At 44.1% G+C, this 16,985-nt stretch overlaps 1 protein-coding gene and 1 long non-coding RNA gene across 3 annotated transcripts in view; one reads left to right on the top strand and one right to left on the bottom strand.

Annotated features, from left to right (window-relative positions):
* NRDC (nardilysin convertase) overlaps positions 1-5,851 on the bottom strand; it is a 60,654-nt gene extending 54,803 nt beyond the window's left edge. Inside the window, exon 1 of one of the 2 annotated variants that reach the window (XM_074265944.1) lies at positions 5,203-5,851. In XM_074265944.1, the coding sequence (XP_074122045.1) occupies positions 5,203-5,606 (404 nt within the window). In that variant the 5' untranslated portion in view covers positions 5,607-5,851. The remainder of the gene's footprint in view (positions 1-5,202) is intronic. The other variant, XM_074265943.1, reaches the window with a different exon arrangement.
* An 872-nt stretch (positions 5,852-6,723) lies between these two features.
* LOC141541651 (uncharacterized) lies at positions 6,724-10,627 on the top strand. Its single transcript, XR_012481859.1, has 3 exons — positions 6,724-6,791; positions 9,920-9,974; positions 10,514-10,627. It is a non-coding gene; the product is annotated as an uncharacterized LOC141541651 (long non-coding RNA).
* The last annotated feature ends 6,358 nt before the right edge of the window (positions 10,628-16,985 follow it).

Here is a 16,985-nt window from a genome sequence, read left to right as displayed (position 1 = left end):
TTTCCACTGCAGCACACTACTGTGGTCCCCACTCCCTTGCACTTTTTTTCTCAGGCTTACCTGAGCTTGTGGTTGACATTATTTTGTAAAGGAAGACTATACTTCAACTATAGCTTTGCTGCCCAAGAAAACAGAATCCTACAGAATCAAGAACCAAGTTATCCTAGAAATTTGCAGCTGTACAGAACAGCAGACAAGCTGACAGAGGGAACCCCTTGGACTGTTGATTCATTGGCTCTGTTGTCATGGATTCAGATTTCATCTTCATCAAGACTTTCTGATTAACAGCATCCAATTCCTAAAGCACTTCTAAAGAAGTGAACAGTGTCACTTGATAGGTTAGACACCACATCAGGGATATTTTGAAGCTTCAACCAAAAGACCTCTGGGGTCCTTCCAATTATAAGGCAAGTAGGAGTAAAGAGCCCTGACTCACCAACTCACAATAAGAGATTTTTCAAACCATTTTTCATCTCTCCAAAAACCTTCCATTGCTCCTCCACCCCCTAAGCTGTCAGCTGAGAGTCTTGTCTCATATTTTACTGAAAAACAATTGAAGATAACTACCAAGAACTTCCCGTTCTCTCATCACCATCTCACATCATTCTTCCATCACTCTCTCCTCCTTCATCCTTGTTCTCTTTGCCAAGGTCAGCCCCTCTGCAATCACAAATAATCCCATTTTCTCTATCTGACTGCTCCCTCTCACATTCCCACTGTCTAATTTATATCCATTTTCCCACATCTACTCACTACTTCTCTACTGTCCATAAAGATGCCCACATCCCTCCCATGTTCATAAAATCTCCATTTGATCTATTTATCCTTGTTATCTGCCCATATCTCTTGTACCTCTTGTGGTTAAACTCTTCTCCAGAAGACTGTTTACAATTCATGCCTCTACTTTCTTTCCTTTCACTCATTCTTTTTTTTGCAAGGTATTTGGGATTAAGTGCCTTGCTCAAGGGTCACAGCTACTAAGTGTTAAATATCCGAGGCTACATTTGAATTCAAGTCCTCCTAACTTCAGGCTGGTGCTCTATCCACTGTCCTACCTAGCTGCCCTCCCCCCCAATTCTTAACATATAGTCTGGCTTCTAAATGTAATCATGCCACTGAAACTGCTCTCTCCAAAGTTACTAATAGTCTGTTTACTGCTAAATTTAAAGACCTTTTTTCCAATCATCATCCTTCTGGACTCTCTGCAGAGAAGGAACACCTTCCACCACCACCCTCTTCTTGACACTTTTTTCTCTAGGTTTTCAGGATGCTGCTCTCTTCTAATTTTCTTCCTATCTGATTTTCTTTTCCTTCAATGATTCTTGAACCAGGTCTCACTTACTAACTTTGAGCATTATAATATCTGAGTGTGTCACAGGGTTCAGTCTTTTCTTCTCCCTCCATATTCTTACTTGGTGAACTTTTCCCATGGAGATAATTGTCAATGATTCTCAAGTCTACTTATTCAAACTCTTTATTAAGTTGAAGAATCATTTTCAATTGCCTGTTGAACATCTCAAACTGTATATCCTGTAGACACCTTAAAATCATTATGTTCAAAACGGAACTTATTATCTTTTCTCCATAGGCTTCAACTCTTCCTAACTTCCTTATGACAGTCAAGGGCAGCACCATTCTCCCAGTCACCCAAGCTCAATACATAGGTGGCATTCTGGACTCCTCACTGTCTCTTAGCCCCTCTCCCTCAATCCAATTTGTTGCCAAGGCCTGTTAATTTTACATTTGTAATATATCTCACATTTGTATCCTCTCTTCTGCCATTGCTACTACCATCACCATCACTTCACACACTCACTACTGCAACAGGCTGCTAGTTGACCTCGCACTATTGCAGCCCACACTGAGCTGTGAAAGTGATCTTCCTAAAGATCAAGTGTCTCCCTGTAGACCCCCCCACAATTAAGTTCCAGTGACTCCCTACCACCTCCAGCAACAAATATAAAATCCTCCCCTTAGAGCTCAAAACCCTCTTGATCCCCCTTAATTGTACTGCCTTCTGCTGATTTATCCAATGTATCTTATATTTATATCTTATATCTTGCTTGTTCACAGTTGTTTGCACGGTGTTTCTCCTCTGTTAGACTGTAAGCTCCTGAAGAACAGGGAGGGCCTGCTCTCTTTGTAATCTCAGGGATAAGCACAGGATTAGCAATAAGCACAGCAAATGCTTACTAACTTTATTTACTTCTTCCAACCAACCCTGACTCATACTATTGCTAATTTCTGAACCGTTCCTTTCCTTCCCTTCCCTTCTTTTCTTTGCTTGTAGCATTCCCACCCATCCTTTTAAGCCAAATTGAAATATCATCTTCCCAAATTACATTCTGCTTCCTCCCAAGAAGCAATTTTAGAACCTCAACTTCACACAGCTTTCCAATATTGGGTGTTATAACTTTCTGTGTCTGCTCTCTTAGTCCCCTCTTAGTTGTCAGACCATAAGTCCCTGAGCCCAGAGACCATTGTTTAATGTTTATGTTTATGTTTAATGGATACATATAGGAATAGTCAAACTCCATCTAAGAAGTGTTAATATCAGGCAGCAGCTTCAAAGCCAAAATGATGAGTGGATGTGAAGTGATACAAGAGTTGTTGGAAAAGACATACAGTGCGTCCACACCACAGCAATAAGTACATAATAAACGTTTGTATTTGTAAAATAAATTTGTCTTGCAAGACCTGTACTCCACAATTCTTTACAGTCATTTACGATCAGAGTCCCTAGAGATCATCTTGTTCCATTCATTTATTTTGCAAATGAGAAAACCATTCATGAGGCAACTATTATGAACCACCAGCAGTGCCCCCTTTCTTTAGAAGAAAGAGAAGCTGTACATAAGCAGAATCCGAGAGCCTAAGAGCCCTGGGTTCCAATCCTATGTCTTATGCTGCCCAGCCATGTGACTGAGGCCAGTCACTAATCTGTTGCCTCATTTGTAAAATGGAGACACCTTCACAAGAAATTAAAGATCAAAGATGATAAAATAAACGTAAAGTACTCACAAACTCTAAATGAGTAATAATTACTTGTTATGATTCATACCTTCTTCTAGGGAAGTTACAGAAAGGGAAGAAGGGAGGATCAAAATAAAAACACATTTTATCAGAAATTGAACCCCATATATCTTGGTGGGATCCATCCTACTTCCTGGTCAGGAAGAAGAGGCTTCTTCTTGTCCCCTGTCATCCTACCAATAATAATCATTATGCTGGCTATTCCCATTTACAGAGTGTAAATGGTTTTTTGGTAGCTCAAAGCATATTTAATAATCCCATTCTACAGAGAAGTTAACAAAGGCTCCAAGGTGAGGTACAAGTGGTCAATCAACAATAATAACAACAACAATGATTTTTTTTTTGGGGGGGGAGGGAGAAGCGACCACACCTTAAAGTTTGCAAAGCACTATACAGTCAAGATCTTTTATCTTCACTAGCACCTGGGAGGTGGGTGCCATCATTATCCCCATTTTACAGATAAGGAAACTGAAGGATGGGTGAAGTGTCTTGCCCCCTTTGACATTGATGGAGTCTGAAGCAGGGCTCAAACCAAAGGCCAGCCTGACTCCAAATCCAATACTCTTATCTAGCAACATTTATTAAGTTACTTACTAGGTAGCAACTAAGGGATGGAGATAAAGGCAAAAATGAGACAGTGCATTAAGCAGCTCACAGGTCACTGGGGAAGTCTACAACACCCCCTAGTTTCTTTCTAGGTGTGGCCTTTGCTATTTCACTGTGGAAGACCTTTCCAATTCTCAAATTCTGTGATTGTGACTTGCCCAAAGTGACACTATTAGTATTCATGAATCCAACTGGATCTTCTCCCTCCAAAATCTAACCTTTTTCTTCCCACTGATAAGGGCAAAGAAGGGGTATATAATTAAAGGCAAGGCTTAGCTTCATATATAAAATGGGAGTATGAAAAGTCTCCTGATTTATGGATATCACTAAATATTTGACTTAAAGCTTATCCTATTAAAAAAAAAAAAAAAGAAAAGGCACAATAGATCACAGCGGGGCATTGAACTCCAGGAGACCACCAGTTCTAATATCCACCACTAACTTTCATGGGTCTTCAGGCTAATCATTTCTTTCTGGAGCTCAGGTTCTGGCTCCATTAAAGGAATTAGACAAGATGTTTTCCAGCTGTGGCCGCCTCCCACCTCCCCGGAGAAGGGCACAATAAGGCAACAAGAATTAGTCAGAAGACCTGGGGTCAAATTCTGTCTGGCTAATATCTTCTTTAGGAGAGACAAGCAATAGTAACAGGGGCTGTACCTAGAGCCAGGAAAATCTGAGTTCAAATGCAGCCTTAGACGAGTAGCTGTGACCCTTTGTAAGTCATTTAAATTCCATCTCCCTCAGTTTCCTCAACTGTAAAATGGACCTTCCAGGGTTATTGAGAGCATCAAATGAGTTGTTTTTAAAGCACTTCGTACCTGCCTGGACCGTGATGCGCACTTAATAAATGATTGCTTCCTTTCCTCTCTCTGCAAAAGGAGTTGGCCGGACCAGGGGACCTTGAAGAGCCACCTCTGCAGGGCAGCCTTCCGTTATTGGGAAGGGATGTCGCCCTGCCCACCTTCCCAGGGGAAGCACATGGGCCCAGAACGGGCTAGCACCAGCTCCAGGCCTGCAGTGGAACTGGGATCAAGTCTACCAGCCAGCACTAACTTATTCCGAGGTCTAGGGCTGCAGATGCCCGCAGCTACGAGCCAGCCGCCGGGGAAGCAGAGGCAGAGGCGGCGGCGGCTCCACCTAGTCCTCAGTTCCGTTCCGTCAGCGCTTGGTAAGCGCCCCCACACACACGCATGATCCCGCACACACGCGCACACACAAAGCCTAGGGACACACACATTCACGAGGTTCACACGCAAAGACCAAACCGCAGCAAGACGGACAGCTCCAGCTCCACTTCCCTGCCTTCGCTTCCCCGTGGCACATACACGGCGGACAGCGCTCCGACGTGCTCGGACCCTGCAGCCAACGACTGACAAGCATTCATTAGGCGCCAACGGGGTGCTGCCAGACGGAGGAACCCCCAGACGATGAATGGGGCCACCTGAGGGCTCGAGGCGTTTACGTTCCGGGCCGGCCGGGGCAGCGGCTGGACAGCGCCCCGGCCTGTGGTCTCCCCGACCCCTCCCCCGCTCCCTGCCGGTCCCGGGGTCCCCGGGGCCTCACCGGTACTGCTTGGGGTCGCTGGGAGACTTGATGATGGCAGGGTCCCCGACGTTACTGAGCGGACCTCCCCGGCGGCCTCCCCCCTCCTCCTCGGACTCATCTGCGGCCAAGTGGGCGGCCCGGCCACTCTCGCCGGCCTCCTGTGCGCCTGGCTGCAGGTCCGGGCAGCTGCAGGTGTACTTGGCCTTGTTCCTGCCCGGCATAGTAAGACTGGCGGCGGGACTGGCGCAGGGGCCCGGAGCAGCGACGGCGGCTGCGGCGAAGGCGGCTCTGGTTCCGGCTCTGGCTCCGGCGGGCACCGGCCTCCGGCTCCCTCTCCTCAGGGCGCCGGGCGGCGGCGGCGAAGGAGTCCCGGCCTCACGGCACCACGTCCTCCAGGCGGCGGCGGCGGCTCTCCTCAGCATCCACCGGGGAGCTCGCCTCGGACATCCCCCGGCCGCAAGGCCCGCCTCCGCTCCCGCTGCTCCTGCTGGCCCGCGGTGGCTCGGGACGCGGCGGACGCGGCGGCGGCCGGAGCTGGTGCTGCCGCCGCTGGACCGACAGGCCGGAACCCCCTCCTCACCCACGGGGGAGGGCCGCGGCCCGCCTCGGCCAATCACGGCCAAGGACCTGTATCACGCGCGCTCACTCGGCCAATCACAGCACATCTGGTGGGGTGGGGGTGGGGGGCGCATGGCCGGCCTCCGAGATCGCCGGCGAGCCCCCCGGGGGGAGGGGCGTGGCCGCACAGACCGACGGGAGAGACGACGCGTGGGCGGGGCGCGCGGGGACTGTGACGTCACCCGCACAGACGGGGGGGGGGGGTTTGTTGTGGTGCCTCCGCCTCCGGCTCTGAAGCTATGCGCGACCCCGCCTACCACCTCCCCACACACACTCGGAGAGGCAAGCATTGGGCAGGGCTGATCGGCTATCACCCCAGCTATCAGTTCATTGGCCAAGACTTCCCGCCACTCATAAAGCTTCGCCCCAATCAGTTGAGGATGGTTTTTCTACTCCTCCCTCCTTTCCTCCTCTCTCCAGTGACTCAGCAGAGGGAGGCCCACCCGGCTGAATTTTCGGAGACCTTTCTCAGTTCTCCGGAGCCGGAAGTCAACCATGAGCCGGAAGCAGCTGCTGAGGACTTTCGGGAAACAGTCGTTTGGTCCCGCCCCCGAGCGCAAGATTTCCCTCCTGCCTTCATTTGGCGCGAAATGCCCACGTGGTTTTGGGAGGAGGAAAGTTCCCGGAAGGGCTCTGTGGTAGGGGTGCAATGAAGTTGCGGACGTGCAAGTGGGACATTCGAGGGCATGTGGAGAGTGGGACATCGCGAGTGGAACATTCGGAAGCACGTGGCGAGTGGGACAGGCTCGGGGTGATCCCTACACCCCTTCCATGCCCAGGCAGGGTCCCAGTTTAATGCAACCCCTTTTGGGCCCCCCCATCTTCCCATCCAGCCTAAGAGCCTCAATGGCCTGGAAGAGATGGTTCCAGAGGCCAACTACTTGGGCCGGGAGTTCTTGGGTCTCCGCCCATGTTCATGTTTCTAGGTCAGCTGGTTCCTGTTTGCCGGAAGTGCCCGGTCTTCACCGGAGGCTTGTCAGGTCGTCCAGGTAAATGACCTTTTTGGAGACACAGGATGACCATCCCCCGAGGTGACCTTTCTAGGCTCCCCTCCCCCCAGAAAGCTGCATTAAGTGTTTGTTGGGCAGGCACAGGAGCGTAGAATAATATGTTCTCACATTCCTCCTGCCATTATGGCAGAGGAAAAATCTGAAGGATGAGGAAAAGGGAGGAGTCGGGGCCTTTGCAGCTACTAAACTGGGTCTTTGGGAGAGTTGGCACCCTGCCCAGAAGGGGAAGAGAGGGTTGTGGATGGGAGAGGGAGATAAGGGACAAACACTCGGGGCGGCAGCCACCTCCCCCTGCGGCGGGGCTGGCACAAACCCCTCCAAAGCGGATCCGGTCTGCCGGGAAGAAATGCCCGGGACAGCCCCAAAATGGAGCCCAGTGCCCCGAGTGTCTCTAGAAACGTGCACTCCACCTCTGAGCCCTCTGCTACACCCCCAGGCTCCTGTAGGCAGCTTTGCCCCGGCTCATTTCCTCTCCACCGGCCTCTAGTTCCACCCTGGCTTCCTGCAAACATCCAAGCCTCCCCTGACTAGCTCCACTTGAGCATGAATCATTCCTCCCCTTAAGGTCCAAGTCTTCCCATCCTCCATATTCAGTTTAATCATTACCTGGGAGGCCAATTAGCCCAACCCACTCCTGATGGAAAAATCCCTTGCCCGCCCCCCCACACCTGTAGCCACCCCCCTGGCTGAAAATCTCCCATAAGAAGGAAGTCCATTTCATCCGGGAATAACTCACTAACATAGATTTTCCTGCCCTCGAATCTAAATTGGCTCCTATTGGTCTTCTGTCTGTGGGCCAAGCTCTCCTTCCCCACCACAGCCCTTTAAGTCCTTGGAAGGCAGCTTGTTGTCCCCCAGCATTTCTCCCTCGTCTCATCTATGGCTGATGAACTGCTCAGTCTGGTCTGCTCTGCTTATAACAGTACTTCATTTCTCAGGGTTATTCTGAGGTTCAGAAGAGATTGCATGTGGAAAGCGCCTTAAAAATATGAAAGTGCTATATGAACGTGAACTATTATTACCGTTAGTTGCTCTTTTAATTTTTTTTTTCATTTTCCAGCATTTTATCTCCAACCTTCCCCCATATACATCAAGTACATTCCTACCTTGGCCATGTCCAAAAACATTTCTCATTCTGTACCTTAAGTCTGTCTCCTCTCTGTCATGAGTTGAGCTGCACAATTCACTCTCATTCCTCTGAAATCTTGGCTCCCCACTGCACTTATCAGAATTCTTAAGTCTTCTATTCACAATATTGATGTTGTTGTCTAAATTGTCCTCATTCAGCTCACCTAATTCTGCATCAGTTCAAATAAATCTTCTGAGGTGTCTGAAACTGCATGACGGTTTTCCGTTGCAATTGTGTACCATGATTTGTACCCTCCTTTTCTTTTCCTCTCTTTTTCCTTCTTTCTTCCTCCCTTTTCCCCCCTCCTCCTTCCCTCTTCTCTCTCTTTCCTTCCTTTCCTCCTTCCTTTTCTCTTTCCCTCCCTTCCCTTTCTACTTCCCTCCATTTTTTCTCTGCATCTCCCAATCTAATCCTGGCTAGAATTACAGCAGCAGCTTGTGAACCTTGTTCCAACACTGATGGGCTTTGGCTTCCTCTGTTCCTGATCTGAGTTGTCAGCGCCTCCTTAGGCCGGCTGGTGGTAGACACATGATCAACTTTCACCCCATCCCCACTGTCAGGGGGATGAGAGATCTACTAGCCTCAGTCTCCTTACCTTCAATAAGGACCTAATCCAAATCCAGCCTCCAGTACTTGTAGTTGTGTGACCCTGGGCAAGTTGTTAACCCTGTTTGCCTCAGTTTACTCATCTGTAAAATGAGCTAGAGAAGGAAACAGCAAACTTCTCCAATATCTTTGCCAAGAAAACCTCAAATGGGATCACAGAAAGTCAGACATGACTAGAAAAGGATTGAACAACAGAAAGTTTACCAAACTCTCTACAATCCTATTAATATGATCCTTTGAAAGTAAAGATTATTTCTCTTTGTAATACCAGCATTTATTAAGAAATATGTCATTCATTCAGAGACTCCCAGGATCACCATTCTAGAACTAGAAGGGACTTTAGGGATCATTTCAATTTACAGACAAGGGAAGAGAAGCTATACATGCAAGAGGATCTGAGGTGGAGTTTCAAGACATTTGGCAGCCAGGTGGTGCCATAATGGATGGAGTGCCTAACCTGAAGTCAAGGAGGCCCAAATTCAAGTTTGGCCTCAAGCACTTAACAACTGTGTGACCCTGGGTAGGTCATTTCACACTGCTTAGTTTGCTCATCTGTAAAATGAATAAGAGGAGGAAACAGCCAACCAATCCATGTATTTGCCGAGAAAAACCCCAAATGGGTTCTGAAGAGTCACACCAAATTGTTGAATTGGACAAAACAAACAGAAGTTGTTTGGATAAAGCACATTACTTCATTGATGACAATGATAAGCAGGCCTTTGAAGGCAGGAGGGCTTGTAGTAAGGAAAACCCTGGCCTAGATTCAGAAGAGCTTCCTACTCCAAGATTATGGCCTCATCTATCTAAAGCTCAAAGGCATCTTCATGGTCACCTAACCTATGAGATTCTCATTTTTCAGAGGAGGAAAGTGGCGGGTGGTCTCAACTCCCCCCAGTGTTAGCCCTATCTTTTACATCATAGTATTATTTGGACAAATGCTCTCAAAAAGCAGCATGATAATCTGGTAGGAAGGAGGCACTTCAATTTGTACGGGAAAGTTATTGAGAAGGAGATAAAGCTCCAAGAGCAGAGCCAGAATGCTGTTTAGGTGGCAGAAGCCAGTGGGATTGGATTTTACCTCTTCCAGGTGGGAGAGTGTTTCAGTTCAGCCAGCCACACTAGTGAAGAAACCAAGCTAGTCCTGGCTGCTGCCCCCCAACCCAGAGAGAGGTCAATGTCCTCTCACCTTTGGCCTTGACCCTTTTGTACTTGAGACTATAAGGAAAGCAATATGGTGCAATGGAAAGAGTGATGGGTTTGGAACCAGAGTCTTAGATTTAAATTTCATCTGTGCCACTTAGAATGACCTTGGAAAAAATAATTTAATCCTTGTTCCTTTATCTGTAAAATATGCATTTGCTTACATCTATAGGCACTTGTAGCTGTCTGCAAATTTGATTTGCCTGGAAGAGCCAGTCCCTGAGCAGGTTGGTTAATTGAAGTTTGGTTTTGGGAACCTTGACATCTCACAGGATCTTTGCTGCAAAGATTTGTCCTCCAATTTTCCTCCCTCCCTCCCTAAATTCCTGGTTGGGGTGGGAAGGGTCAGGCTGCATTCCTTTCCTTCCATCAATTCCATCCAGGTTTTGAACTAAATCTTCAAACCCCACCCAATTGGAATGACTAGATGGCATTCCTTGTATTCTTTAACTTTAGAGAAGGGATCTCAGAGACATAGGTCTCTATAGATAGAATGCAATCCACTTTTAAACAGTCCAGTAAATCTTCAGTCTTTCTGTGAAGGACTCCCAAGGAAGGGGTCCCACCAAGCCTGTCTGGGACAGCCCTCATTGTTGGGAAATTGTCTCTCAAGCTTGAGAAGGCATCATGACTCTTGGTTCTATCCCTGGGGCCAAACCAGGGCATGGCTGGTACCTCTCCCTCATGAGATCCTTTCTAATAGTTGAATGTGGCTATCACAAGTGTTACATTATTTAGGTCAGCTATTCTCATTACCTTTGATCAGTTTTCAGGTGGCATAAGCTGAAGATGCCCCGAGATCCTACCTACCTTCCCTTAGACATCACCTGGCTTAATAATGTCTTTTTCTTTTTTACTTAATAAATTTTTTCCAATTACATGTAAAGATATTTTCAAGATTCATTTTTGTAAGGTCTTGAGCTCCAATATTTTTCTCTCCTCTCCCTCTCCCAAAGATAGCAAGCTATCTGATATAGATTAGATATACAATCATGTTAAACATATTTCCTTAATAGTCATGTTGTAAAATTTTTTTAAAAAAATCAAAATAAAAGGGAAAAATCATGGGAAAGAAAATAAATTTGTAAAAAGTGAAAATAGTATGCTTCAACCTGCCTTTAGATGTCTCCATAGTTCTTGCTCTGGATGTGGACAGTATTTTCTATAACAAGTCTTTTGAAATGTCTTGGTTCACTCTATTGCTGAAAAGATCTGAATCTGTCTTAGTTGATCAATTGCACAAGGATAACTGTTACTATATACAGTGTTTTTCTGGTTCTGCTCATTTCACTCAGTATTAGTTCATATAAGTCTTTCCAGGCTTCTCTGAAATAAGCCTGCTCATCATTTCTTACAGAACAATAAGATTCCATAATATTCATATACCATAACTAGTTCAGCTATTCCCCAACTGAGGGACATCCCCTCAATTTCTAATTCTTTGCCAGCACCAAAAGGGCTACTACAAACATGTTTGCACATGTGGCTCCTTTTCCCTTTTTTTTAATGATCTCTTTGGATATAGACCCAAGAATGGAACTGCTGGATCAAAAGGGTATGCACAATTTTATAGCCCTTTGGGCATAGTTCCAAATTGCTCTTCAAAATAGCTCAATCATCCAAAGAAATACTAAAGAAGAGAAAGGTGTTAGGATTACAAGGTGCTAACTTAGGTTGTCTAAAGAATTCTCTAGCTCAGAATTCACACCTTTAGCTCAAACCTTTAAAAGGAGTTTACATATTTAAAGGAGTTTACACCTTTAAAAAGAGTAAGTTCATTGGCTGTAGGAGTTCTCACAAGTCCATTCTCTTCGAAGATTAAAGAAGGCAACATTGAGTCTGAAGAGCAGTCTAAACTGGGACATTGAGTTTGGATGGGAGTCTGGATTGAGTCGAAGATGTCCTGTGGATTTGCAAGTCCAGCAATCCCACACTTTTGGAGGGGAAGGCTCCAGAACCCTCCCAAGAAACCTGCTCACAGAAGAAAAGATTATACAGAAAAGAAACCTCCTCCCAGAGAAGGATTATAATTTAGAGACTACAGGACATAATTTGGCGCCCAACTTGGGGCAAAGACTTTTGCTTATCTTGACAAGGATTTATTCTGAGCCCTTCAGAGGGAGCTAGCCCGGACCTTCACAATTTGGCGCCCGACCTGTATGTGCCAGGATGTTTGTGGCAGCCCTTTTTGTAGTGACTGAAAACTGGAAAATGAATGTATGCCCATCAATTGGAAAATGGTTGGGTAAATTGTGGTAATTGAATGTTATGGAATATTATTATTCTGTAATAAATGACTAGCAGGGTGAATACAGAGAGGCTTGGAGAGACTTATATGAATTGATGCTGAATGAAATGAGCAGAACCAGGAGATTATACACTTCAATAATACTGTATGAGGATGTATTCTGATGGAAGTGGATATCTTCAACAAAGAGAAGATCTAATTCAGTTCCAATTGATCAATGATGGACAGAATCTGCTACACCCAGAGAAGCAACACTGGGAAATGAGTGTAAACTATTAGCATTTTTGTTTTTCTTCCCAGATTATTTTTACCTTCTCAATCCAATTCTTTCTGTGCAACAAGAAATTCGATTCTGCACACATATATTGCTTCTAGGATATACTATAACATAATTAACATGTATGGGAATGCCTGCCATGTGGGGAAGGGGGTGGAGGGAAGGAGGGGAAAATTTGGAACAGAAGTGAGTGCAAGGCATAATGTTGTAAAAAATTACCCATGCATATGTATTATCAAAAAAAAAAAGTTAATTATAAAATTAATTTTAAAAAAGTTTTTGTATGAACAAAACAAATGAAGACAAGAAGACAAGTTAGAAAGGAAGCAATGAACTGGGGAAATTTTTTTTTTTTTTATATCTAAGGATCTGATAAGGGCCTCATTTTAAAAATATATAGAGAATTGAATCAAATTTATAAAGAATCCAAGCCATTCTCCAAATGATAAATAGTCAAAGGTTATGAACAGAAAATTTTGAGTTGAAGAAATTGAAACCATTTCTAGTCAGATGAAAAGGTGCTCTAAGTCACTATTGATCAGAAAAGTGCAAATTAAGACAACTCTAAGGTACCACTACACACCTCTCAGATTGGCTAAGATGACAGGAAAAGATAATGATGAATGTTGGAGGGGATATGGGAAAACTGGACCACTAATATATTGTTGGTGGAGTTGTAAATTGTTTCAACATTCTGGAGAGCAATTTGGAACTATGTCCAAATGACTATCAAACTGTGCATGTTTTGAAAATAAAAAACTTTAATAAAAAAAAAAAAGTTCAATCAGTTCACAACTCCACCAATAGTGTATTAGTATCCCATTTTCCCACATCTCCTCCAACATAATTTCTTTTTCTGTTATTAACCAATCTGATAGATGTGAGAATGTGTTTTAATTTACATTTCTTTAATCAGTAGTGATTCAGAGCATTTTTAATATGACTATAGCTAGCTTTAATTTATCTGAAAACTGCCTGTTTATATATTTGACCATTAATCAACTGAGGAATGACTTGAATTCTTATAAATTTGATTCAGTTCTCTTATTGTAAAAATGAGGCCTTTATCAGAAACATTAGTTGTAAAAATTGTTTCCCTTTCTGCTTCCCTTCTAATCTTGGTTGCATTGGTTTTGTTTTGGTTGCCTTGGGGGTTTTTTTGTACAAAAGCTTTTGAATTTAATGTAATCAAAAGTATTTTGTGTTTAGAAAAATTGCACATGTTTAGCCTGTATTGGATTACTTGCCGTCTTGGGGGGGGGGTGAGTAAGGGAAGGGGAGATAGAAGAATTTGGAACACAAGGTTTTGCAAGGATGAATGTTGAAAACTTATCTTTGCAAGTATTTTGGAAAATAAAAAGCTGTTTCAGTTTATTGAACAGAACAGCCTTTGTTTTATTATGCTTTAGCAAGCATGATCAGTGAGCATTCTCCAGTCACTGTGCAAAGAGTCTGCATGAGTACCTCATGGACAACTCGTGGACAGTGAGAAAATACCACTCGGAGGAGAGCCTTCCCAGCAGGTCAGCTGCTGACCGCCAAGCCAACGGTTCGTGAGAACATCCTTGCACAGTTAGCAACTTGCTTGACCCTCAGCTTATCTCTCAGTTCCCAGGGATACTTGGCAACTTCTTGTCACATCCTGAGAACAACAAAACTCTTTTCATTCCCTTGGATTCTCCTCATGCAGGATTACTTAAGTGATTTGTCTAGAATTACACAGCTAGCCTGAGAGACTGGATTTTAACTCAGGGCCTGATTCCAAGCCTGGGGCTCTATCTACTATACCATCTAGAGGCCCTACTCAAATCTCCTAGAATAGAAGTAGTCCAATCTGTTTTATTTCTTTTCCTCCTGTCATCTATTGATCTTGACATCAGTACCCTCTCACAATCTCCTTCTCTACCCCACTATATTCCTCCACTATTTCAGTGTTGATATCAATGGTTACTCTTGGGACATGACTGGGAAGTGTCTCAATATCCTTAATTCTAATAACCATCTTCATCCTGATGCAGCTTCCAGCATGGTCTAAGATGATAATTCATTTTCTCTTGGTAATGTACTCCTTGTACAGAGATCTGATGGGACTTCCTGGACCTACACCCATCCCTGTTTCCCAGGTCCAGCTTTCCCTTTCCTTCCTCCATACTGAGCCTTGATGCCATAGTCTGCCACCCCTGTCCTAGCATCCCCTACCTCCAGGAGACCTTCCCTCCATTACTCTCCCGCCTTCTGAGTTCTCCAGTCCTATTCCTGGACCACTCAGCAGTTTGTTTAAGGTACATAATAGGAATCGGGCCCTCACTGCTGCTCATCTTTCCACTCTACCCTTTTTGACTTTTAAGTCTCCAAAGTAATCAGCCTTTTAGCAAAATGTAGTTTCCTTTGCTTAACCTTTAATTAGGTCATTTTTTACTTTGAATTTGAGATGATTGCCATCCCTGCTTTTTTTTTTTTTTTTTTTTTTTTTTTTAATCTCACCTGAAGCATAAAAAAAAATATGCTCCAGATCCTTCTTTTTACTGTGTGTCTGTCTTTCAGGTGGTTTGGGCATTTTTGGGGTTTTTTTTGTGGTTTTTTTTTGTTTGTTTTTTTGTAAACAATATATTGTTGGATTCTGCTTTCTAATCCATTCTGCTGTCCTGCTATCTGCTTTCATTTTATGGGTGAGGGTAATGTTCCCGTTGGTTTTCTGGAGGTCTTGGGACCAGCCTTCGATTCAGTAATCATCTTTAGTATCTATCTCCTTCAAAGTCTAGTCTCCTTGCCTGAGGCTTCGGCTAGCTTTCTTGGAGGCCTTCCTGCGTCTTGGTTTCAGTGGAGAAGCGAAGGAGGAGAGCCACCAGTTGGTATGAGATGGAGTGAATCTGTCTGGCTGAGTTTGTCCCAGCTTATATGTTCTATTATAATTACATTATCTTAGGTGTCAATCTTGTAGAATAGGTGTCAATCTTGTAGAGTATATATATATACTAAGTATATGTACTGAACTGGAGAATTATTAATCATCATGCTAAACTAGATAAACATTGTCTTACTAATTCCACTGACTTTTAACACCTTGTAAGAATCCTTGTTTCCAGTACAGAGTTCTGGCCTATAACAGGTGAGTTCATTTCATTTCCATTCCCAGTTATGATTACTAACTGTATTTCCCTTCATCCTATTTCTCTCTCTGTCTCTGTATATCTTTCCCCTCTATGTCTCTGCCTCTCTCTCCCTCTTTCTCTCTCTCTTCTCCCCTTCCATCTCCCTCTCTCTTTCAATCTCTTTCTCCTCTCTGTGCCCCTTTTTCTGTCTCTCCCTTTCCTCTCCTCAAAAATCTTTTTGCCTTCTGACCACTGCCTCCTTTAATCTGCCTTTTTTTTTCAATTATGCTCTCCCTTTCCTTCTCTTATCCCCTTCCACTTCTATTTACCCCCTTCCACTTCTACTTAACCCGCTGGGTAAGATAGATCTCTCCATCTAACTGAGTGTGTTATTCTCTCTTTGAGCCAATTCTGATGAAAGTGAGGTTCAAGCATTGTTCACCACCTGCATCTTCTTCTTTACTACAAAAGTTTTTCCTTTTGATGCAGGTTGTGGTCCCTTTAAGACTAGTCCTTTCAGATTGATTTATTCCTTTCTGATTCCCAACCCTTCCTAGCTGAAGAAGCTAGGACCTTTGATTCACAAATCCTGGTCAGAAGCAACCTTTGACTTCCAATAGGAGATATCCGGGCTTTCCCAGCCCCCATCAGATCTGAGCCAACTTGGGCTGTCCCAGCCCCCATTCTAATGATCTGCTCAGGTTTCCCAACCCCCACCTAGCAAATTCTAGCCTCCATGAAGCCCATTTAGGAACCAACTTGGGGACTCCACCCATAGGCCCCTTTAGCTAAATCTCTCCTTATAAAAGAGCCAAGCTGGAGTCCTCTCTTTGCAGAAAGTTGAACATAACCAGCACCATGCTTGGCACCACAGAGACTCTGTCCACTGGAATCCTATTTCCGATGCCTTTTATCTCTACCTTCACCTTTTACTAACTAGACTTGAACTTTACTTCCAAACCTCAAAATAAACCTCTTTTATTAATCTAAGTTTTTGGGTCTGTAAATTCCTTTACAGGGGACTCTTGCGCCATTACTAAACCTCATTCAATTCAGTATCCTTGCGCTGAATCCAAAGGGGCTGCAGGGGAGCTCCATTTGACTTCCTGTACCCTGAACCTGCCACTAGACCTCAATTAACCCTAATTTCATTTAGTTACCCCATATCTAGATATCATCACTCTCAAGTCTCTTTTTGATAAGATAATATTCTCCATTTTTACTCTCTTCACCCTTTTCTTGGTATAACCCTCTTTTTCAGCCCTTTATTAAATAGTTTTTAAACCAAGCCATCATAAGTAACTCACATTTCTGCTTTCTATATAAACAATCATCTTCTAACTACCCTAATAATGATAAAGTTCTTAGAAATTACTATCATTCCCATATAGGAATGAAACAGTTTAACTTTATTGAGTCCTTTATGATTTCTCTTTCCTGTTTATCTTTTATGCTTCTCTTCATTTTTGTGTTTGAAAATCAAATTTTCTATTTAATTCTTATATTTTTTATCATAGTATTTGAAAGTCCTTTTAATTAAATACTAATATTTCCCCTGAAATATTATATTCATCTTTGCTGGGTAGATTATTCTTGGTTGTAACTCTAAATCTTTTGCCCT

The sequence above is a fragment of the Sminthopsis crassicaudata genome, chromosome 4 (assembly GCF_048593235.1).
Source record: "Sminthopsis crassicaudata isolate SCR6 chromosome 4, ASM4859323v1, whole genome shotgun sequence".
NCBI lineage: Eukaryota > Metazoa > Chordata > Mammalia > Dasyuromorphia > Dasyuridae > Sminthopsis > Sminthopsis crassicaudata.
This window is presented reverse-complemented; position numbering and strand designations above follow the sequence as displayed.